Source organism: Ambystoma mexicanum, chromosome 4p (assembly GCF_040938575.1).
Source record: "Ambystoma mexicanum isolate Mex_15411 chromosome 4p, UKY_AmexF1_1, whole genome shotgun sequence".
NCBI classification, from domain to species: Eukaryota; Metazoa; Chordata; class Amphibia; order Caudata; family Ambystomatidae; genus Ambystoma; species Ambystoma mexicanum.
Genome location: NC_090927.1, coordinates 180,688,244 through 180,712,270, shown reverse-complemented (window position 1 = coordinate 180,712,270; position 24,027 = coordinate 180,688,244). Strand labels below are relative to the sequence as shown.

General features: G+C 45.7%; 1 protein-coding gene across 4 annotated transcripts in view; it reads left to right on the top strand.

Annotated features, from left to right (window-relative positions):
• PTK2B (protein tyrosine kinase 2 beta) overlaps positions 1 to 24,027 on the top strand; it is a 998,240-nt gene that overhangs the window by 687,002 nt on the left and 287,211 nt on the right. For all 4 annotated transcript variants that reach the window (XM_069605649.1, XM_069605652.1, XM_069605651.1 and 1 more), the window contains one exon: positions 4,233 to 4,266. In XM_069605649.1, the coding sequence (XP_069461750.1) occupies positions 4,233 to 4,266 (34 nt within the window). The remainder of the gene's footprint in view (positions 1 to 4,232; positions 4,267 to 24,027) is intronic.

Genomic DNA, 24,027 nt, shown 5'->3' with positions numbered 1-24,027 from the left:
GGGCATCTTCATGCCAGAGCCCTGTGGTTACCGGAAGAGAAGATGCTACACATCAAGGTACTGGAGCTATGGGTGGTGTTTTGGGCCCTCTGTAGTTTCTGCCGTCCCTCAAGGGAAAAGTGGTGAGGGTCTTCACGGAAAATACCACCACAATGTTTTACATCCGGAAGCAGTGGGGCACCAGATCCCCTCTCAATGGAGGTGCAGGACTTGTGGCACTGGGCCGTCGCCCAGGGATGTTCCTCATTCCATTTCACCTGGTGAGAGTAAAGAACACTGTTGCCGACACTCTTAGCAGGAAGATGCGCTCTTGCAACGAGTGGGAGCTTTGGCAGGATCAAGTGGACAATCTTTTCATCAAATGTGGCAGGCCCCAGATCGATCTGTTTGCGACGGCAAAGAACACCAAGTGCCGAAGGTTTTCCAGCAGGTTCCCCCAGCCGGGGAGCATGGGGGAAGCATTGTCTTTCCCTTGGGAAGGCCTGTTTCTGTATGCGTTCCCTCTGCTGTCACTACTACTTCGAGTCATCAGTCAACTCAGACGGTAGCGGTGCAGGATGATCCTCGTCGCACCAGAGTGGCCGAGGCAGATCTGGTACCTGGACCTGCTCAGCACGTCAATGTCCCCTCTAGTCAAGCTGCCAGTGGTTGCGGATCTCCTTGCCAGGGAATGAGGCACAATTCTGCACCATGACCCAGGATTGCTGAACCTGAGGGCCTGGCTCAGTCAGCATTAGAATTTGGTGGTTACGAGCTTCTAATCTACTGCAGGGAGGTGCTCACCAAGGCCAGGGCGTCGTCGACTTTGAAGTGCTTTGGACACAAATGGAACCGTTTTGCGACTTGGTGCTGGTCGCAGAAGATCAACCCTCTGAGGGTCCCGGCCCCTCAAGTACTTCTATATTTACTCATTGGTTAAATCGGGGCTGGAACACGCCTCCATCAAGGAACATCTGGCAGCTATCTCCCGCTATACCAGGTCTCCGGGACGGTCTTCACTTTGGTCGCACCATCTAGTCAAGTAGTTCATCAAGAGACTGTTCCGTTCGTCCCGCCGGTGAAGGCTCCGTCCCCAGTGTGGGAACTCAACGTGGTGATGACTAGGCTCATGGGGTCCCCATTCGAACCTATGCATTCAGATCTGCTCAAGTTTCTGACGTGGAAGACAGGTTTCCTCGTGGCCGAGATCCAGGCCCTGTCCTGCAAGCGGACTTACTTGACTTTCCACGAGACGAGGGTGGTGCTGCGGACGCACCCCTCCTTCATGCCCAAGGTTCTGTCGGAATATCATCTCCCTGAATTCTTGGTGTTACCTAGGTTTTTTCTGACGCCTTCGTCGCCGGCTGAAAGGACTTTGCACTCGCTGGCTTGAGCGCTGGATGTGGCTCGAGCGCTGAGGTTTTACATGGCCCGCACAAAGAGTTTCCGGAAAACTTCTCTGCATTTTGTGAACTTTGGTCCTATGAACCATGGGAAGGCCCTGTCCAAGGCTTCCATTTCCAGGTGGCTCTCCGGTTGCATCACTCATTATCACTGGTTGGCAAACCGACCGCTGCCTGGCTGTCCGAGAGCCCATTTGCATGTATACAAATTGACCTTTTCACAATTGATCGTGGGAGAATTGACCTTTTCACAATTGAAGGTCAATTAAGACTACATCTAACAATAAGAGATCAATGGAGTAATTTAACGATGCCTGGCCTTAACTCCTACTGCAGCCTTCTAGACAATAAAAGATAAAAAAGGGACCAGACGTCCATCTCCTGTATGAACTCAATCCTTTCTACCAAGCCTCGGTCCATGGACCAAATAGGAACCGAGTAAAAAGTTGTGAAAAATATCAAAGTGTAATTTATTCAAAAGAAACACACAATATAAATGTCATCATTAATAAAACAAACATCACATTAAAAAAAGTGTAAAACCTAATGCACTTCTTCTAAAACATACAATACAAAACAATGTTAAATGCTCCAAATCAGTTTAAAAAAACGAATAAAAAACAACCTGCCTAGGTGTCACCTATACACCTCAGAACCCCTGCCTATACAAATCTACCCAGCACAATTTCTAATAAACAACACAATATACCTGGTGTATAGCAACACTATGGTTGGTAGCACCTCAAAAAGCCAACCATTGTTTGTTTTCAGAGGTTTCCCTATTAATGATCTGTCAGCTAATCGTCTACCCTTCTAACTGCTACTAGGGTGACTGTAACCACTCACTTGGTTAATGAACAGCACCTTTCAAACTCAAGGTACTATTATGCCCTATTCTGTACTATTATGTCAATTAAGACTTACATGCAGGGGGAATCCCCCTGCAACTCCCCACTCAAATCCAAAAACTCCCCGCAACCCCCTACCCAATGCCATTATATAATTTATTACCCCAAACCCACCCCACACATATATATAAAGTTAAAATAAAGGTAAAGGTTAATTGTGCAGAAGGTCAATTAGGACCACTACTATTAGGTCAATTAGGACAAAAGGTCAATTGTAAAAGGTCCATTGGGGTAATACCGCCCACTCTACCAGAGCGATCGCTGCTACGACGGCGTTCCTGTCTGCTGTGCCCCTGCTGGGCATCTGCAGGGCTGCTACGTGGAGGTTGACGCACACCTTCACGAAATTCTACTGCATCAACAGGGATTCAAGGAAGGAGTCCGGAGTCAGCCAAGCAGTGCTGCGCAACCTGTTCGCTTGAAGTTGAGCCTGGTGAGGAGGTAAGAGATTGCTTCTGTTGAGCCTTGCCACCTCCTGTGGTTGTGTAGTTATGTACTGCTGTGTATTCTTTATTCATGAGCATGTGAATCCATGCCAGACCCCATGCTGGAGATGGAACAAGTTACTTACCTGTAACTGTTGTTCTCCAGCATGGGTTTGTGTTGATTCACATGCAAACCCTCCCTCCAACCCCTCTACGGCTCTTCTCTTGGTCCCACTGCCACTTTATGTGCTACCAAATCTGAAGATGGCTGCCAGAGGAGGGGTTTAGATAGAGGGCAGTCATTGGCTGGGGGCAGTATGACCCAGAGACCAGTGATTGGTTATTAGTAGAAAGACAGATCAGAAACAAAACTGAAACAGTTTTTTCTTTTACTGAGGATTCCCAGCCTGACGACGGGGAATATTCATGAGCATGTGAATCCATGCCAGACCCCATGCTGGAGAACAACAGGTTCAGGTAAGTAACTTGTTCCTTCCATCACCTGCTTTGCGTAATTGCTCACGGGGAACGGGAATCAGAATGTACGCGTCTGTGATGTCCACGAGTTAAGTGTGAGATAAGGGGCGGGAGGGATACAAGTGTATTGGCCCAACCAGTGCAACGGGACGGGCCAGGAAGGGCAAGTGCAGGATGAGTGGGGGGTCCGGAAAGACCATGTGCAGGGGTAGACTGCCCATAACACTGTCTCATGGGAACTCTTTGAGCTCACTTTAATCAAGCATTACCATCAAACTTTCCATTCAAAGTGCCTGCCAGTGTTTTTTCAAAGCAGCCTTCGGAGAGTTAATTACTTAATTGAAGCTGTAAAAGCGCTACTGGTTCAATAAAAATGTCTCGACCAGGTCTGCCTTCAGCCACTTGATTTATAACCACTATGTGTCTGATTCACAGAAGCGTTTTATAATGGCACAATACCATAGGAAAACGTTCTGTGAATTAGGCCCTATGTGTGTCCTTCACTGAAGCCCTGTTAAAAACAAGCGTTGGCAAATCCAAAGGTTTTGGCTTGTGTATAAGTATTAGGCATTTGCCAGGCTCTGCTAATAGATGCCCAGGTACTCACACCATTTTCTCACTCGCTACCGTCAATGGTCAGTTAATACCACTACGGCAGAGACTATCAAATGCCTTTCCAATGCCTACACAAAAGCCCATACTGTTGGCATTGCCAGTCCTTGTTGAATGATTAGCTTAGCCAGAAAGACTTCCCTATTCAGAAAGGTGTGTCAGTATTAAATGGTCACGTGAATGTGGCCAACCCCTTCATTCTTTTTAAGTCATATGGTTTGGAGAACCAGGAAAGTGCTAATATTCCCTCATGATAGCCCAGGAAGGGCCTAATTCACAGAAACGTTTTATAATGGTAATCCCCCATTGGAAATCTCTCTGTGAATTAGCCCATGAAGTATATTCCAGAGAAATATGAATACAAGTAAATCCTTCTGCCTATGAAATGACTAGTCATCTTATGGTTTCTCTGTGTCTTCTATTCACAGACAAGCGGATCAGCCTGCCCCAGATCCCATCACAGTAAGTACACCCCAAAGTGACAGCAAAAGCCATGGCCCGTTATTGTATTTATTTTATTAGAATGTGTGTTCATTGCTGGCCCTAACCAGAGATTCTCGAAGCACCTTACAGGGTTCAAAGGTTAAAACGTTGGGAAGGGACACAGAAGTTACACAATGTTTTTTCAGGGTAGAATATTTGTAAGCATTTATTTGTACAGCCCTGCCAGCAATAAAGTGTTTGTTAACCACATGTATTCCCCATGAATTCCAGCGATGTGTGCACCTTTGTAGGGTTAAGTAGGTTTTAAAGTTTAAATACATCTTAATGTCAATGTTTATTTTAATGTGTTTCATTTATTATCATTGTGACTTAAAAGACACAACATGCGAAAGAGGTCGCATCAGGGGAAAAAAGCAAAGGGAGGGTGGGCGTAGGCCCAGAAAAAAGGAGGGGGCACAAGACGTCAGCCAGACCGACGTCGATTGGCTGGGACCCGCCTTGGCAGACTGCACGTGCTAGATTTGAATTCTGGCACTGGTATGTGGTAGATGATGCCGGGGTCGTGGAGAGAACCACCCTTACAGGAAGGCTATGAATTAGTGCCCCCTGTCTTTTCCTTTCACTCCTGGCCAATTTTGGCCTGTCCCACCCCTCCATCGCGGTCATCTAGCCTTTCTGCCTCGTCACGAGTTTGGCGGTAACCCTTAAATGTGGCGGTAATGCTATTACTGCCGCATTTAAGGGTCTGCCAAATCATGGGTTTGGCAGGATTTACCCCAGCTTTGAACTGGGGGAAAATCTGCTGCGATTTTGCTGGTTTTTGGTGCTATTACCGCTGCCCTAATACCACCAGCGGTAGTAGCGCTGAACATTCCTCATTGGGAATTCCTGAATGGGCCCAATGTGGAATGGGGACTTACCGTTCTGTCAAACCTGTGATCCGGCGCTTGGTCTAAAATTTGCTCTTGGGCTTTAGCCCTTGTATCGAGATGTAACTGAAGGAAGTTGGCTCGTTTGAGAAACTTTGCTATTTCCGAAACACAGTGGAACTACTCCTCCCCTCGGGTCACACTGACATAAAACACATATTGAAACGTGTTGCTCTTCCCATTGCAACCCTCAGCAACGTGTTATATTAAGCACCCACCGTCTTGTTGTGTGAACTGATCTGCATTTTAGATTTAAAAAGCAATCATGAGTATAAAATAATTATTCATATCACCTTTTTTGGTGTATAATTAGCACACAAGTAGTGGATAGGTTCTATATATGTTCCTCACACTTCTGCTCTGTCATATTTCTTGTTTTATGTGTAATGTAAAATTGAAAGACACACATGCATGGCATTGAAGGAAGGGGTTCTCAGTCTGGTCTCACACAGCCAGATACAGCCCCATAAAATACCCCCGCTGCGGGATTGTATTATCTGAACCATCCAGCAAGACAGCAGACCAGCTGCAAATGCAGCAGGAAGTATAGGGGTGTTAAGACTGACTGCCCAACGCCAAAAAAGGACACTCCCGACTGTACCCTGCAGAGGCCACTTAGGAGAGAGAGGTCAAAACACCCGGCGGCCATATTGCAGAGTGCAGTATTGCATTGGGGCAAACATGCCATAGTGGGGAATAGGCCTTCTTTGCAATGCATGGGTGCACCAGGGTAAAGTTTGCTTTAGTGCTAACATATAGCAGTAGTAGTGCTAGTGCAAGCATTTAAAGGATATGTATTTTACACTTGGTCCATTCTTGCACTAGTGCTCATTCTTTGCAAACGTACACGCGCAACAGTGCAACAGTGCAACGTTTCTGCAATGGGGCCCCATAAGCATGTGGTTACACTGAGAGTAACAAGGAGACACAGGTGGCATAAAGGTCTCTAGCAGATGGTTTAGACTGACTAAAATCAAAGTGCCCCTGAAGTGAGCGATTGTGGCTGAATACCAACTATAAAAACGAGGCTATCATCAGATGGCATAAAGTACACTGATGACGGGGAAGGTTGCCTCGGTGATGGGGAATTCAGAACCATGATATACACATAGCAACAAGTGGAGAATGTGGCTCAGAGGGTAGATGTCACTTTCCACTGGTCACTCAGTCCCAGGCCGTTTGACGGTGCGCAATGGGCCATCAGTGGGCATAACTGCCAGCCGTCTAGTTGCACCAGTGTTGCACGTTACGTGATCCTGACCAGGAGGTGCTGTCAGAGCAACACAAGAGGCATTTCAGATAACATGCTGTCCTGGAAGTGCACGGACTGAGAGGCATTTCCGATAACATGCTGTCCTAGAAGTTCATGGACTGAGAGGCATTTCAGATAACATGCTGTCTTGGAAGTTCATGGACTGAGAGGCATTTCAGATAACATGCTGTCCTGGAAGTTCATGGACTGAGAGGCATTTCAGATAACATGCTGTCCTGGAAGTGCACGGACTGAGAGACATTTCAGATAACATGCTGTCCTGGAAGTGTAGGGACTGAGAGGCATTTCACATAACATGCTGTCCTGGAAGTGCACGGACTGAGAGGCATTTCACATAACATGCTGTCCTGGAAGTGCAGGGACCGAGCTGTCCTGGAAGTGCAGGGACTGAGAGGCATTTCAGAAAACATGCTGTCCTGGAAGTGAGCGAGAGGCATTTCAGATAACATGCTGTCCTGGAAGTGAAAGGACTGAGAGCATTTCAGATGACATGCTGTGCTAGATGTGCAGGAACTGAGAGACATTTCAAATAACAAGAGAGGCATTTCAGATAACATGCTGTCCTGGAAGTGAAAGGACTGAGAGCATTTCAGATAACATGCTGTCCTAGAAGTGCAGGGACTGAGAGACATTTCAGATAACAAGCTGTCCTGAAAGTGCAGGGACTGAGAGGAATTTCAGGTAACATGCTGTCCTGGAAGTGCAGGGACTGAAAGATATTTCAGATAACAAGCTGTCCTGGAAGTGCAGGCACTTCGAAGCATTTCAGATAACATGCTGTCCTGGAAGTGAAAGGACTGAGAACATTTCAGATAACATGCTGTCCTGGAAGTTCAGGGACTGAGAGACATTTCAGATAACACGCTGTCCTGGAAGTGCAGGTACTTTGAAGCATTTCAGATAACATGCTGTCCTGAAAGTGAAAGGACTGAGAGCATTTCAGATAGCATGCTGTCCTGGAAGTACAGGGACTGAGAGACATTTCTGATAGCAAGCTGTCCTGGAAGTGCAGGCACTTCGAAGCATTTCAGATAACATGCTGTCCTGGAAGTGTAGGTACTTCGAAGCATTTCAGATAACATGTTGTCCTGGAAGTGAAAGGACTGGGAGCATTTCAGATACCATGCTGTCCTGGAAGTGTAAGGGATGAGACGCATTTCAGATAACATGCTGTCTTGGAAGTGCAGGTACTTCAAAGCATTTCAGGTAACATGCTGTCCTGGAAGTAAAAGGACTGAGAGCATTTCAGATAACATGTTGTCCTGGAAGTGTAAGGGATGACATGCATTTCAGATAACATGCTGTCCTGGAAGTGCAGGTACTTCGAAGCATTTCAGGTAACATGATGTCCTGGAAGTGAAAGGACTGAGAGCATTTCAGATAACATGCTGTCCTGGAAGTGAAAGGACTGAGAGCATTTCAGATAACATGCTGTCCTGGAAGTGTAAGGGATGAGACGCATTTCAGATAACATGCTGTCCTGGAAGTGCAGGTACTTCGAAGCATTTCAGGTAACATGCTGTCCTGGAAGTTAAAGGACTGAGAGCATTTCAGATACCATGCTGTCCTGGAAGTGTAAGGGATGAGATGCATTTCAGATAACATGCTGTCCTGGAAGTGCAGGTACTTCGAAGCATTTCAGGTAACATGCTGTCCTGGAAGTGTAAGGTATGAGATGTATTTCAGATAGCATGCTGTCCTGGAAGTGCAGGGACTAAGACATTTCTGATAGCAAGCTGTCCTGGAAGTGCAGGCACTTCGAAGAATTTCAGATAACATGCTGTCCTGGAAGTGAAAGGACCGAGAGCATTTCAGATAACATGCTGTCCGGGAAGTGTAAGGGATGAGACACATTTCAGATAACATGCTGTCCTGGAAGTGCAGAGACTGAGAGACATTTCTGATAGCAAGCTGTCCTGGAAGTGCAGGCACTTCGAAGCATTTCAGATAACATGCTGTCCTGGAAGTGAAAGGACTGAGAGCATTTCAGATAACATGCTGTCCGGGAAGTGTAAGGGATGAGAAGCATTTCAGATAACATGCTGTCCGGCAAGTTCAGGGACTGAGAGGCATTTCAGATAACATGCTGTCCTGAAAGTGCAGGGACTCGAAGCATTTCAGATAACATGCTGTCCTGGAAGTGCAGGGACTGAGAGGCATTTCAGATAACATGCTGTCCTGGAAGTGAAAGGACTGAGAGCATTTCAGATAACATGCTGGCCTGAAAGTGTAGGGACTGAGAGGCGTTTCTGATAACATGCTGTCCTGGAAGTGCACAGACTGAGAGAAATTTCAGATAACAAGCTGTCCTGGTAGTGCAGGTACTTCGAAGCATTTCAGATAACATGCTGTCCTGGAAGTGAAAGGACTAAGAGCATTTCAGATAACATGCTGTCCTGGAAGTGTAAGGGATGAGACATATTTCAGATAACATGCTGTCCTGGAAGTGCAGGTACTTCGAAGCATTTCAGGTAACATGATGTCCTGGAAATGAAAGGACTGAGAGCATTTCAGATAACATGCTGTCCTGGAAGTGCAGGGACTGAGAGATATTTCAGATAACAAGCTGTCCTGGAGGTGCAGGTACTTCAAAGAATTTCAGATAACATGATGTCCTGGAAGTGAAAGGACTGAGAGCATTTCAGATAACATGCTGTCCTGGAAGTGTAAGGGATGAGACACATTTCAGATAACATGCTGTCCTGGAAGTGCAGGTACTTCGAAGCATTTCAGGTAACATGATGTCCTGGAAGTGAAAGGACTGAGAGCATTTCAGATAACAAGCTGTCCTGGAAGTGCAGGCACTTTGAAGCATTTCAGATAACATGCTGTCCTGGAAGTGAAAGGACTGAGAGCATTTCAGATAGCATGCTGTCCTGGAAGTACAGGGACTGAGAGACATTTCTGATAGCAAGCTGTCCTGGAAGTGGAGACACTTCGAAGCATTTCAGATAACATGCTGTCCTGGAAGTGAAAGGACTGAGAGCATTTCAGATAACATGCTGTCTGGGAAGTGTAAGGGATGAGACGCATTTCAGATAACATGCTGTCCTGGAAGTGTAGGGACTGAGAGGCATTTCAGATAACATGCTGTCATGGAAGTGCACTGACTGAGAGACATTTCAGATAATAAGCTGTCCTGGAAGTGTAGGTACTTTGAAGCATTTCAGATAACATGTTGTCCTGGAAGTGAAAGGACTGAGAGCATTTCAGATACCATGCTGTCCTGGAAGTGTAAGGGATGAGACGCATTTCAGATAACATGCTGTCTTGGAAGTGCAGGTACTTCGAAGCATTTCAGGTAACATGCTGTCCTGGAAGTGAAAGGACTGAGAGCATTTCAGATAACATGCTGTCCTGGAAGTGTAAGGGATGAGATGCATTTCAGATAACATGCTGTCCTGGAAGTGCAGGTACTTCGAAGCATTTCAGGTAACATGATGTCCTGGAAGTGAAAGGACTGAGATCTTTTCAGATAACATGCTGTCCTGGAAGTGCAGGGACTGAGAGACATTTCAGATAACAAGCTGTCATGGAAGTGCAGGTACTTCGAAGCATTTCAGATAACATGCTGTCCTGGAAGTGAAAGGACTAAGAGCATTTCAGATAACATGCTGTCCTGGAAGTGTAAGGGATGAGACATATTTCAGATAACATGCTGTCCTGGAAGTGCAGGTACTTCAAAGCATTTCAGGTAACATGATGTCCTGGAAATGAAAGGACTGGGAGCATTTCAGATAACATGCTGTCCTGGAAGTGCAGGGACTGAGAGACATTTCAGATAACAAGCTGTCCTGGAAGTGCAGGTACTTCAAAGCATTTCAGATAACATGCTGTCCTGGAAGTGAAAGGACTGAGAGCATTTCAGATAACATGCTGTCCTGGAAGTGAAAGGACTGAGAGCATTTCAGATAACATGCTGTCCTGGATGTGCAGGTACTTCGAAGCATTTCAGGTAACATGATGTCCTGGAAGTGAAAGGACTGAGAGCATTTTAGATAACAAGCTGTCCTGGAAGTGCAGGCACTTCGAAGCATTTCAGATAACATGCTGTCCTGGAAGTGAAAGGACTGAGAGCATTTCAGATAACATGCTGTCTGGGAAATGTAAGGGATGAGACCCATTTCAGATAACATGCTGTCCTGCAAGCTCAGGGACTGAGAGGCATTTCAGATAACATGCTGTCCTGGAAGTGAAAGGACTGAGAGCATTTCAGATAACATGCTGTCTGGGAAATGTAAGGGATGAGACGCATTTCAGATAACATGCTGTCATGGAAGTGCACGGACTGAGAGACATTTCAGATAATAAGCTGTCCTGGAAGTGTAGGTACTTCGAAGCATTTCAGATAACATGTTGTCCTGGAAGTGAAAGGACTGAGAGCATTTCAGATACCGTGCTGTCCTGAAAGTGTAAGGGATGAGACGCATTTCAGATAACATGCTGTCTTGGAAGTGCAGGTACTTCGAAGCATTTCAGGTAACATGCTGTCCTGGAAGTGAAAGGACTGAGAGCATTTCAGATAACATGCTGTCCTGGAAGTGTAAGGGATGAGATGCATTTCAGATAACATGTTGTCCTGGAAGTGCAGGTACTTCGAAGCATTTCAGGTAACATGATGTCCTGGAAGTGAAAGGACTGAGATCATTTCAGATAACATGCTGTCCTGGAAGTGCAGGGACTGAGAGACATTTCAGATAACAAGCTGTCATGGAAGTGCAGCTACTTCGAAGCATTTCAGATAACATGCTGTCCTGGAAGTGAAAGGACTGAGAGCATTTCAGATAACATGCTGTCCTGGAAGTGTAAGGGATGAGACGCATTTCAGATAACATGCTGTACTGGAAGTGCAGGTACTTCGAAGCATTTCAGGTAACATGCTGTCCTGGAAGTGAAAGGACTGAGAGCATTTCAGATACCATGCTGTCCCTGAAGTGTAAGGGATGAGATGCATTTCAGATAACATGCTGTCCTGGAAGTGCAGGTACTTCGAAGCATTTCAGGTAACATGCTGTCCTGGAAGTGAAAGGACTGAGAGCATTTCAGATAACATGCTGTCCTGGAAGTGTAAGGTATGAGATGCATTTCAGATAGCATGCTGTCCTGGAAGTGCAGGGACTAAGGCATTTCTGATAGCAAGCTGTCCTGGAAGTGCAGGCACTTCAAAGAATTTCAGATAACATGCTGTCCTGGAAGTGAAAGTACTGAGAGCATTTCAGATAACATGCTGTCCGGGAAGTGTAAGGGATGAGACACATTTCAGATAACATGCTGTCCTGGAAGTGCAGAGAGACATTTCTGATAGCAAGCTGTCCTGGAAGTGCAGGCACTTCGAAGCATTTCAGATAACATGCTGTCCTGGAAGTGAAAGGACTGAGAGAATTTCAGATAACATGCTGTCCGGGAAGTGTAAGGGATGAGAAGCATTTCAGATAACATGCTGTCCTGCAAGTTCAGGGACTGAGAGGCATTTCAGATAACATGCTGTCCTGAAAGTGCAGGGACTCCGAAGCATTTCAGATAACATGCTGTCCTGGAAGTGCAGGGACTGAGAGGCATTTCAGATAACATGCTGTCCTGGAAGTGAAAGGACTGAGAGCATTTCAGATAACATGATGGCCTGGAAGTGTAGGGACTGAGAGGCGTTTCTGATAACATGCTGTCCTGGAAGTGTAAGGGATGAGACATATTTCAGATAACATGCTGTCCTGGAAGTGCAGGTACTTCGAAGCATTTCAGGTAACATGATGTCCTGGAAAATGAAAGGACTGAGAGCATTTCAGATAACATGCTGTCCTGGAAGTGCAGGGACTGAGAGACATTTCAGAGAACATTCTGTCCTGAAAGTGCAGGGACTGAGAAGCATTTCAGATAACATACAGTCCTTGAAGTGCAGGGACTGAGAGGCATTTCAGGTAACGTGCTGTCCTGGAAGTGCAGGGACTGAGAAGCATTTCAGGTAACATGCTGTCCTGGAAGTGCAGGGACTGAGAGGCATTTCAGATAACATGCTATCCTGGAAGTGCAGGGACTGAGAAGCATATCAGGTAACATGCTGTCCTGGAAGTGCAGGGACTGAGAGGCATTTCAGATAACATGCTGTTCTGGAAGTGCAGGGACCGAGAGGCATTTCAGATAACATGCTATCCTGGAAGTGCAGGGACTGAGAAGCATTTCAGGTAACATGCTGTCCTGGAAGTGCAGGGACTGAGAGGCATTTCAGATAACATGTTGTCCTGGAAGTGAAAGGAATGAGAGCATTTCAGATAACATGCTGTCCTGGAAGTGTAAGGGATGAGACGCATTTCAGATAACATGCTGTCCTGGAAGTGCAGGTACTTCGAAGCATTTCAGATAACATGCTGTCCTGGAAGTGCAGGGACTCTGAAGCATTTCAGATAACATGCTGTCCTGGAAGTGCAGGGACTGAGAGGCATTTCAGATAACATGCTGTCCTGGAAGTGAAAGGACTGAGAGCATTTCAGATAACATGATGGCCTGGAAGTGTAGGGACTGAGAGGCGTTTCTGATAACATGCTGTCCTGGAAGTGTAAGGGATGAGACATATTTCAGATAACATGCTGTCCTGGAAGTGCAGGTACTTCGAAGCATTTCAGGTAACATGATGTCCTGGAAAATGAAAGGACTGAGAGCATTTCAGATAACATGCTGTCCTGGAAGTGCAGGGACTGAGAGACATTTCAGATAACAAGCTGTCCTGGAAGTGCAGGTACTTCGAAGCATTTCAGATAACATGCTGTCCTGGAAGTGAAAGGACTGAGAGCATTTCAGATAACATGCTATCCTGGAAGTTTAGGGACTGAGAGGCATTTCAGAGAACATTCTGTCCTGAAAGTGCAGGGACTGAGAAGCATTTCAGATAACATACAGTCCTTGAAGTGCAGGGACTGAGAGGCATTTCAGGTAACGTGCTGTCCTGGAAGTGCAGGGACTGAGAAGCATTTCAGGTAACATGCTGTCCTGGAAGTGCAGGGACTGAGAGGCATTTCAGATAACATGCTATCCTGGAAGTGCAGGGACTGAGAAGCATATCAGGTAACATGCTGTCCTGGAAGTGCAGGGACTGAGAGGCATTTCAGATAACATGCTGTTCTGGAAGTGCAGGGACCGAGAGGCATTTCAGATAACATGCTATCCTGGAAGTGCAGGGACTGAGAAGCATTTCAGGTAACATGCTGTCCTGGAAGTGCAGGGACTGAGAGGCATTTCAGATAACATGTTGTCCTGGAAGTGAAAGGAATGAGAGCATTTCAGATAACATGCTGTCCTGGAAGTGTAAGGGATGAGACGCATTTCAGATAACATGCTGTCCTGGAAGTGCAGGTACTTCGAAGCATTTCAGATAACATGCTGTCCTGGAAGTGCAGGGACTCTGAAGCATTTCAGATAACATGCTGTCCTGGAAATGCAGGGACTGAGAGGCATTTCAGATAACATGCTGTCCTGGAAGTGAAAGGACTGAGAGCATTTCAGATAACATGCTGGCCTGGGAGTGTAGGGACTGAGAGGCGTTTCTGATAACATGCTGTCCTGGAAGTGCACAGACTGAGAGACATTTCAGATAACAAGCTGTCCTGGTAGTGCAGGTACTTCGAAGCATTTCAGATAACATGCTGTCCTGGAAGTGAAAGGACTAAGAGCATTTCAGATAACATGCTGTCCTGGAAGTGTAAGGGATGAGACATATTTAAGATAACATGCTGTCCTGGAAGTGCAGGTACTTCGAAGCATTTCAGGTAACATGATGTCCTGGAAATGAAAGGACTGAGAGCATTTCAGATAACATGCTGTCCTGGAAGTGCAGGGACTGAGAGACATTTCAGATAACAAGCTGTCCTGGAAGTGCAGGTACTTCGAAGCATTTCAGATAACATGATGTCCTGGAAGTGAAAGGACTGAGAGCATTTCAGATAACAAGCTGTCCTGGAAGTGCAGGCACTTTGAAGCATTTCAGATAACATGCTGTCCTGGAAGTGAAAGGACTGAGAGCATTTCAGATAGCATGCTGTCCTGGAAGTACAGGGAATGAGAGACATTTCTGATAGCAAGCTGTCCTGGAAGTGCAGGGACTTCGAAGCATTTCAGATAACATGCTGTCCTGGAATTGAAAGGACTGAGAGCATTTCAGAAAACATGCTGTCCGGGAAGTGTAAGGGATGAGACGCATTTCAGATAACATGCTGTCCTGCAAGCTCAGGGACTGAGAGGTATTTCAGATAACATGCTGTCCTGGAAGTGAAAGGACTGAGAGCATTTCAGGTAACATGCTGTCCTGGAAGTGCAGGGACTAAGAGGCTTTTCAGATAACATGCTGTCCTGGAAGTGAAAGGACTGAGAGCATTTCAGATAACATGCTGTCCTGGAAGTGTAGGGACTGAGAGACATTTCAGATAACATGCTGTCCTGGAAGTGCACGGACTGAGAGACATTTCAGATAATAAGCTGTCCTGGAAGTGTAGGTACTTCGAAGCATTTCAGATAACATGTTGTCCTGGAAGTGAAAGGACTGAGAGCATTTCAGATACCATGCTGTCTTGGAAGTGTAAGGGATGAGACGCATTTCAGATAACATGCGGTCTTGGAAGTGCAGGTACTTCGAAGCATTTCAGGTAACATGCTGTCCTGGAAGTGAAAGGACTGAGAGCATTTCAGATAACATGCTGTCCTGGAAGTGTAAGGGATGAGATGCATTTCAGATAACATGCTGTCCTGGAAGTGCAGGTACTTCGAAGCATTTCAGGTAACATGATGTCCTGGAAGTGAAAGGACTGAGAGCATTTCAGATAACATGCTGTCCTGGAAGTGCAGGGACTGAGAGACATTTCAGATAATAAGCTGTCCTGGAAGTGTAGGTACTTCGAAGCATTTCAGATAACATGTTGTCCTGGAAGTGAAAGGACTGAGAGCATTTCAGATACCATGCTGTCTTGGAAGTGTAAGGGATGAGACGCATTTCAGATAACATGCTGTCTTGGAAGTGCAGGTACTTCGAAGCATTTCAGGTAACATGCTGTCCTGGAAGTGAAAGGACTGAGAGCATTTCAGATAACATGCTGTCCTGGAAGTGTAAGGGATGAGATGCATTTCAGATAACATGCTGTCCTGGAAGTGCAGGTACTTCGAAGCATTTCAGGTAACATGATGTCCTGGAAGTGAAAGGACTGAGAGCATTTCAGGTAACATGATGTCCTGGAAGTGAAAGGACTGAGAGCATTTCAGATAACATGCTGTCCTGGAAGTGAAAGGACTGAGAGCATTTCAGATAACACGCTGTCCTGGAAGTGTAAGGGATGAGACATATTTCAGATAACATGCTGTCCTGGAAGTGCAGGTACTTCGAAGAATTTCAGGTTACATGCTGTCCTGGAAGTGAAAGGACTGAGAGCATTTCAGATACCATGCTGTCCAGGAAGTGTAAGGGATGAGATGCATTTCAGATAACATGCTGTCCTGTAAGTGCAGGTACTTCGAAGCATTTCAGGTAACATGCTGTTCTGTAAGTGAAAGGACTGAGAGCATTTCAGATAACATGCTGTCCTGGAAGTGTAAGGTATGAGATGTATTTCAGATAGCATGCTGTCCTGGAAATGCAGGGACTAAGACATTTCTGATAGCAAGCTGTCCTGGAAGTGCAGGCACTTCGAAGAATTTCAGATAACATGCTGTCCTGGAAGTGGAAGGACTGAGAGCATTTCAGATAACATGCTGTCCGGGAGGTGTAAGGGATGAGACACATGTCAGATAACATGCTATCCTGGAAGTGCAGAGACTGAGAGACATTTCTGATAGCAAGCTGTCCTGAAAGTGCAGGGACTCCGAAGCATTTCAGATAACATGCTGTCCTGGAAGTGCAGGGACTGACAGGCATTTCAGATAACATGCTGTCCTGGAAGTGAAAGGACTGAGAACATTTCAGATAACATGCTGGCCTGGAAGTGTAGGGACTGAGAGGCGTTTCTGATAACATGCTGTCCTGGAAGTGCACAGACTGAGAGACATTTCAGATAACAAGCTGTCCTGGCAGTGCAGGTACTTCGAAGCATTTCAGATAACATGCTGTCCTGGAAGTGAAAGGACTAAGAGCATTTCAGATAACATGCTGTCCTGGAAGTGTAAGGGATGAGACATATTTCAGATAACATGCTGTCCTGGAAGTGCAGGTACTTCGAAGCATTTCAGGTAACATGATGTCCTGGAAATGAAAGGACTGAGAGCATTTCAGATAACATGCTGTCCTGGAAGTGCAGGGACTGAGAGACATTTCAGATAACAAGCTGTCCTGGAAGTGCAGGTACTTCGAAGCATTTCAGATAACATGCTGTCCTGGAAGTGAAAGGACTGAGAGCATTTCAGATAACATGCTGTCCTGGAAGTGCAGGGACTGAGAAGCATTTCAGATAACATGCTGTCCTGGAACTGCAGGGACTGAGAGGCATTTCAGGTAATGTGCTGTCCTGGAAGTGCAGGGACTGAGAAGCATTTCAGGTAACATGCTGTCCTGGAAGTGCAGGGACTGAGAGGCATTTCAGATAACATGCTATCCTGGAAGTGCAGGGACTGAGAAGCATTTCAGGTAACATGCTGTCTTGGAAGTGCAGGGACTGAGAGGCATTTCAGATAACATGCTGTCCTGGAAGTGCAGGGACCGAGAGGCATTTCAGATAACATGCTATCCTGGAAGTGCAGGGACTGAGAAGCATTTCAGGTAACATGCTGTCCTGGAAGTGCAGGGACTGAGAGGCATTTCAGATAACATGCTGTCCTGGAAGTGCAGGGACCGAGAGGCATTTCAGATAACATGCTGTCCTGGAAGTGCAGGGACCGAGAGGCATTTCAGATGACATGCTGTCCTGGAAGTGCATGGACCGAGAGGCATTTCAGGTAACAAGCTGTCCTGGAAGTGCATGGACCGAGAGACATTTCAGAAAACAAGCTGTCATGGAAGTGCAGGTACTTCGAAGCATTTCAGATAACATGTTGTCCTGGAAGTGAAAGGACTGAGAGCATTTCAGATAACATGCTGTCCTGGAAGTGTAAGGGATGAGACGCATTTCAGATAACATGCTGTCCTGGAAGTGCAGGTTCTTCGAAGCATTTCAGATAACATGCTGTCCTGGAAGTGCAGGTACTCCGAAGCATTTCAGGTAACATGCTGTCCTGGAAGCGAAAGGACTTTCGTCTCTCTACTTTCATTCTTGGAGATATATTATGATCTAATCTGCTCCTTCTCCTTCCTCATCCGACAGCCCCTCAGGGACGTCATTTCACCAAAATGCCAGGGGTAGCGGAAGTGACATCACACGAACCTTGACACTCGATGACATCACAGGAAGTGATGTCATTTGACCCCACCCCAAAGTGATATCGCGTGAAGAGATGGAACGCGACCTTTCACCCGTTGACAAAACAGAAAGTGGCATCACATAGCATTGTACACTACGAAAAATATGGTCACGATATCACTATTATGTGATGTACATTTCATACAAGAATGGATCACCATATGTATCGTTAAGATCAGTGTGTATAGGCCCATATTACCAAATTACTGTGAATGCACGCAGACGTCCATGACCAAATGATAATGATGTGTTATTATATAGCACTAACGCTTACGCGCTTTATATAGAAAAAATATACACCCAATATCACCCAACCTGTGTTGTTACTCATTTATCGAACTAAGGATGAAAGGCTGAGTTGAGGTGTTTAAGAACAGACTAAATCAGTGACTCTCCCCCTGAAGTGTGCCTGAAATAAACCTTTAATGAGTCTAGCAATTATTGTATAGAATTCCAGAAAGGCACATTATTTGGTATTCCTATTTAGTGTCAGTGCTGAAAGTGTTAGACTTGAGCCACGATTCTTCTTTTGTTTAAGGGGCCTCAAGAAGAAGGTCAGCCACTCCAGAAGTAAAGAGCCACATGGTGCTGGTCACAGCCCAGGAGCTTGCATTAAAAAAATAAAATAAAAAAAAAACGTTTTTTTTCAACTTTTTTTTTTAGAGGTCGCAAGGGAGACCTCAGAGGTCGCAGTTGCGACCTCTGGCGACCCCCAAATGAAGTCCCTGCAGCCCCTCCACTTTCTCTTGCAGTGCCTCCTCTCGTACTCCTAATTACTTTCCACCCCCTCCTCACTCATGGTATCCATTCTTCCTCCTAACAGCTCCATTTCACCCCTGTCATCTCCTCTCTTCCTCCTCTCTCTGATGGTATCCTTTCCCGTTGCTCCAAGTTCTTCTTCCAGTTCTCCTCTTCTCTCCTTTCTGGCCCTCTCCTCCTCGCTACTCTGCCATGCACTATCCTTTACCACTTGCGCTTAACTCCTGCATGTCTCTCTTTACTACCTTTTTATAGTCTGAAGGGCATTCCATCAGGTTCCTCACCTGTTGGATTGATTGCATCTGTTCTGTTGTTTCAAGCAAGCTGTGTGAAAGGTGAACTCATCATGGGATTACTTCTGGCAAGCCCGTGCATGACACCACACGCCCAGGGCCCATTACATCAGTCCACCATCTCGGATTCATTTTTTACCTTTTGTCGAGTTCACATCGGTTCTTCTGGTGTGCAAGCAGTGGATAAACTTAGTTCTTCCTGTTTCAGGCTGATATCCACAATCCCCTGCAGTTTAGGTTCACAACCCCACACACCTTTACCTACCACCACACAGTTGGGCCTCATTATGAGGTGGGCAGTAAGGGATACCGGGCATTGTTAAGGAGACCGGTGCCAGTAATCCCTTACCGCCCTATTCCAAGGTCCCTTGGTGGTGACCGTAAGGAACATGTGGTCTGACCACACGTTCCTTATGGGTCCCGCTAAGGGACCAGGGCGCTAATAACGGGCTTACAAGTCGCGAGCCCATTATTAGCGCCCTCCCCATTCCCATTTGAGCCCATTTGGGGAATGGTTTGTTCAATGGGGACTTATCGGTCCCGCCAGGGTCGGACTACACCGGTAAGTCCCCATTGAACAAGACCAGACTCGGTTACGGTATGGGAGGCAGCCATGGTGTAAGTAGCACGATGGCTACCGCCCATCTCGTAATGACCCTAGAATCTCTCCAATATAGAACTGTGATAGTGATCGCGTGGTTTGCAGGGCCGGTGATTGAAGTCTGTTTGTGTCAGGAGGGACCAGGAAGGGCCTAGTCAGCACAATGGAGAAACCTCCAATAGACTCACAAAGAGACTTTTCTCTTAATACCCCGATGGAGGATGAAGATAGAAAACTTCTCCACCAGGAAATCAAGTGGAAAGTGGAGCCTGGACACCAAGACCGCCATGAACAAGTGGGGACCAACGAGAACACGGTTGAAGCTCCACAGAAGATCAGGGACCAGACGGAACAGTGAGAACACGCACACAAGCATTAATTCCATTTCAGATCATAACCATGTATGCATCCCACAGCAGAAACACCTACCAGGTCTTTGTTTACTTTTCTCTCTGATCTCCTAAGGAAGTACAGGTTACAATAGTCCATAGGTCAGAGAGGCCGTCTGACGTTCCAGCACAGAGGAACCCCACGCAACAAGTCACCAAAGTCTGAAGGGACCTCACAGCCGACGGCACAAGAACATCTAAAAGGAGGAAGGGAGATCCTGAGGTAGGAAGTTGCAGCCAGATCCGAAATGACACGGCTGAAGAATCCAGACAAAGTGCACTGATCCTGAGAAACAGGAAGTACAGGAAGAAGCCCGGAATGACCAGCCGCCAGGGACAATCTGACAAGATGTGTCCCTGAGCAGCACACACATAACAATCGTCACAGCCAACAAGAAAGAAGCATAATCAGTAAACCATGAGACAAGTAGTGGCCAAAGCAGAAATCCAGGAAACATGATGGGTCTGGGAGCAGGGAAATCCAGAAGCAAAATACATTAGAAGTTGCCACTCGCCAAATAACGTTGAGAAGCGCTGAGACGCTGTATCAGTTCTCTTTCAAACCTCCCGGGTTCTTGTGTTTGGGAGCATCCATGTTTGTGTGTTCTGATCCACATTTCCAGATACAAGCACTAAATATGTCCTGCAGCAAATATTGTCCCTGCTACTCAAATTTACCAAAATGAGTCCATTATTGAAAAAGTAAACATGGTTTCCATGAAGCTATCAAGCGAACTGCCTTTATCCAATCTTTTGTATTTAAAAAGGTCATGGAATTTGAGGTTTGAAGCAAATTACGGAATATCTGGGAAGGCACCACCTTGCTTTTGACCAGCTGTCAGGTTTCAGAGTGACGAGATGGATGATGGCCTCACTGCCCATTCCAATGTGTGTATTTTCAGCTCTATTTATGAGGGTATTCAGGCAGCGCTGAGGCAACATATTATATGGTACTCAGTGGGATCCTTTATAAATGCTTGATAGAATGTAACAATCTATCAGGCTCAGCAATTTGCCGATAAGTATAGGTTTTGTTCTGTCAATATTCCTGCTCATTAGCTACCTGTGACATTTGCTCCAGGTTCTTATTTCTGAAAAGCACAACATGTACTTCTAAGTGCATGCAGGCGACACTCCGACTCCCCTCGAGCTGCAAGACAGATTTGGGAAGTAACGCAAATATGTAAACATCAACCAATGCCTCCACCATATATGACTCAGTGAAGGGACGCATCATGATCATAAATGATCCAGGGGCAAAGTGCTGTCAGTAGGATAGGCAAATAGTAAGACCACCTATTCACATGGCTTGGCCTCTAGGTGATACACCTGCACCAGCACTAAGTGGTGGATGCCCAATGCCAAATTTGATTTTGAACTCATCCTTTCCTCTGGAAAATAACTCTGTTCATAACTGTTCTCTATTGGTGTCTGGGTCCTATAAGACCTCATATTAACGTTAGAGGCAATATTGTTCTCTATTACAGCTATCCATCAATGGATTCATTTATAAAATCCATAGACTTTTCTTCAACTCATAGAGCAGAAGTCATCAAATAGTGGAAAGAATTCATGAAATGAGCCAAAGGGGAATATGAGAATGCAGCTCTCATTTAAGCATGTTGCATAGGCACACATGCCCTCATTCCCCACCGCACAGTGATGCTGTAAGAGTGCCTGAAGGCCTACCCTACTCTGCTTTGCTATTGATACCTATGACTGGTATAGTATGATAGTGATTTAGTAGAGGGCTTGTTCACCCTAAAAGGTTATCTAACACTCTTGGCACTAGAGTGAAGCAGCTTCAAACCACCTGCTCCAGAGAGAATTAGCGAGGATACAAGGTTTTGAGCGTGACTTGAAACTGGGCTTGCTGGTCAGTGGTCTGAAATGCAAACAGCAAAGAATTCCACAAACTAGCAGCTTTAACGAAGAAGGGAGAGCCCTACCCTTTTAAGGAGTCTGAATTTGGGGATCCTCAAAAGGTCTTGAGTTTACGATCTGAGGTTTTGGATGGGTCTATAGATAGAAAATCTACTGTTAGGAAAGCCTGGACCTGAATGATGAGGGGCTCTGGTTACCAAACAGAGTGCTTTAAATTGGATCCATTCTCCCACCAAGAACCAGTATAAAGGGTGCACTGCTGGAGGGATATGCTTTTCGCTACCGATTCTCAAGATGATCCTGGCTGCTGTATCAGTTGAAGGTGGTGGAGTGAGCCTTTGGGGAGTCCCAAATAAACTGTACTGTGACAATCAAGCATTCATTAAATGAGTGTGTGTGCAAAAGAGAAAAAAACATGATCTGGGCATAGCACCAATCTGTGGCTCCAAGGATAGGGATGAATCCAGGAGAATACCTAGAGTACTCACCTAATCTACTGGTAAAGGACTAAGTCCTAATGTGGTTGGCCAAGAGTTCTCCGACTAACTGCTCACAGTTGTGCTCCTACTCTGCACACTATAAGGCTTCAGTCTTTGTAGGGCTGAATTACAGCTAATCTTGAGTCAACTAATGATTTCCATCTTCCACACAATCCTTGAAATTTCCTATTGCAGCAATCCGATTGTTTCTCAGTGTGAGAACGATCTGTTTGTTGTTGGCATACATACAGAACTTGGGACCGTAAAGGTGAATAAGGTCAGCAAGCCATCTCATGTACAGATTGAAGAACAGGCTAAGGGCTGATCCTTGGGTTACCCCACAGTTGACCTTAGTAGTCCTTGATTCATAGAGTGGATGAACAAACAATTGTGTTCAATTAATCTAGAAGCGCACGCCAGAAGCCAGCTCCATGCTAGTTCCCTGATGGCATAGAAAAACAGATGGCTCATATTCTTCACATAATCTGTGCAGTTTTGTGAAGTGTGTTGTAAATGGCAATATTGATTCTGAACGTTTGTGCCTGCATCGATAGTTGCAGAGACAGGGGGCATGCTTCCCAAATCAATCTTAGATAGTGGCTTTCTGTCATGTCATTGCATTCTTAGGATGCTTAGGAAAGCTCTATAATCTGATTTGCTTATTTAGAATGGGCAAGCGACCTTCAGTGGAATAGAAACAAGCTGATAAATGGAAATTGACTAGCATGGTTGCCACATGATGCAACAGCTCGACGGAAGATCAACTTGACTGCCGAAACAGACGATCGTTCTGGCAATGGGCTTTGGCCTACATCTGGCATTGGCCTAGAAGTAGGGAGAGTGGGGGTACTGATTCCTTTCTTACCAAAAATGCATACCTCAATTTCTTACATTTACTGCTTCTGTCTTGCTGCCCTTAGTATTTACATACACCATGGAGCAAAGTTCATTTAAATTCTGTCCTAACTGCAACAGCAGATATCCGTGGAAGGACACTCACAGAGTGTGTAACAGATGCCTACCTCGAGATCACCAAGAGACCCGTTGTGCATCCTGTAAAAGATTTAGGCCTAATAACCTAAAAGAGTGTTGAGTGAAGCTGCGCACATGCACGTATGCCCAAACACAACCCCAGGGCGCTCTTTGGTGGAACCGCGAATTAAGGCCTCACACCGGCGGAAGACGCTTTGCAGCATACCGACCAAGTGCCGAAAAATTCTGCTACAGTTCCACATCTGCCTTTACCGCAAGGCAATAAAGAACAATCGGCAGCTATAGGCATGTGTAAAATCCACTCAACGGATGATTCAGATGCATCGAAACATCTGTTGAAAAAGCAAAAAAGTCACTTTTAGATGGAAAAACACCACAAAAAGTCACATGGCCATAAACCTCACACTCCTGCTGCCTCAGAAGTGGTACACCAGTATGAAGAGGCCCATTCCCCTCCTCTTCACAAGAAGAAACTCCCAGGGAAAGACCCAGAGGAAATTGTGTTCCCCTTACCTGAAACACCTAAAACAGGGACTTGGACAAAAGATTGCTTTGAGGAAACAATGGACAAAACTTCTTCATTTGTCAGTTTTATTTGCAATTTGTCACATTAGACCTACAAGACAGGTCAGCTCTGGCTCCCTCCTTCGCTCAATCATACATCTACACACAGTCATGGACACCTCCTATGACTCACAACAAGGGGATAAGCAGCCAGATCAGGACACATTTGCGCCCTGAGACCTACGGGTAAATGGCGCGTTATAAAAATTTAAATAAATAAAATAAATAAATATGGTATATAGACCAAGACGA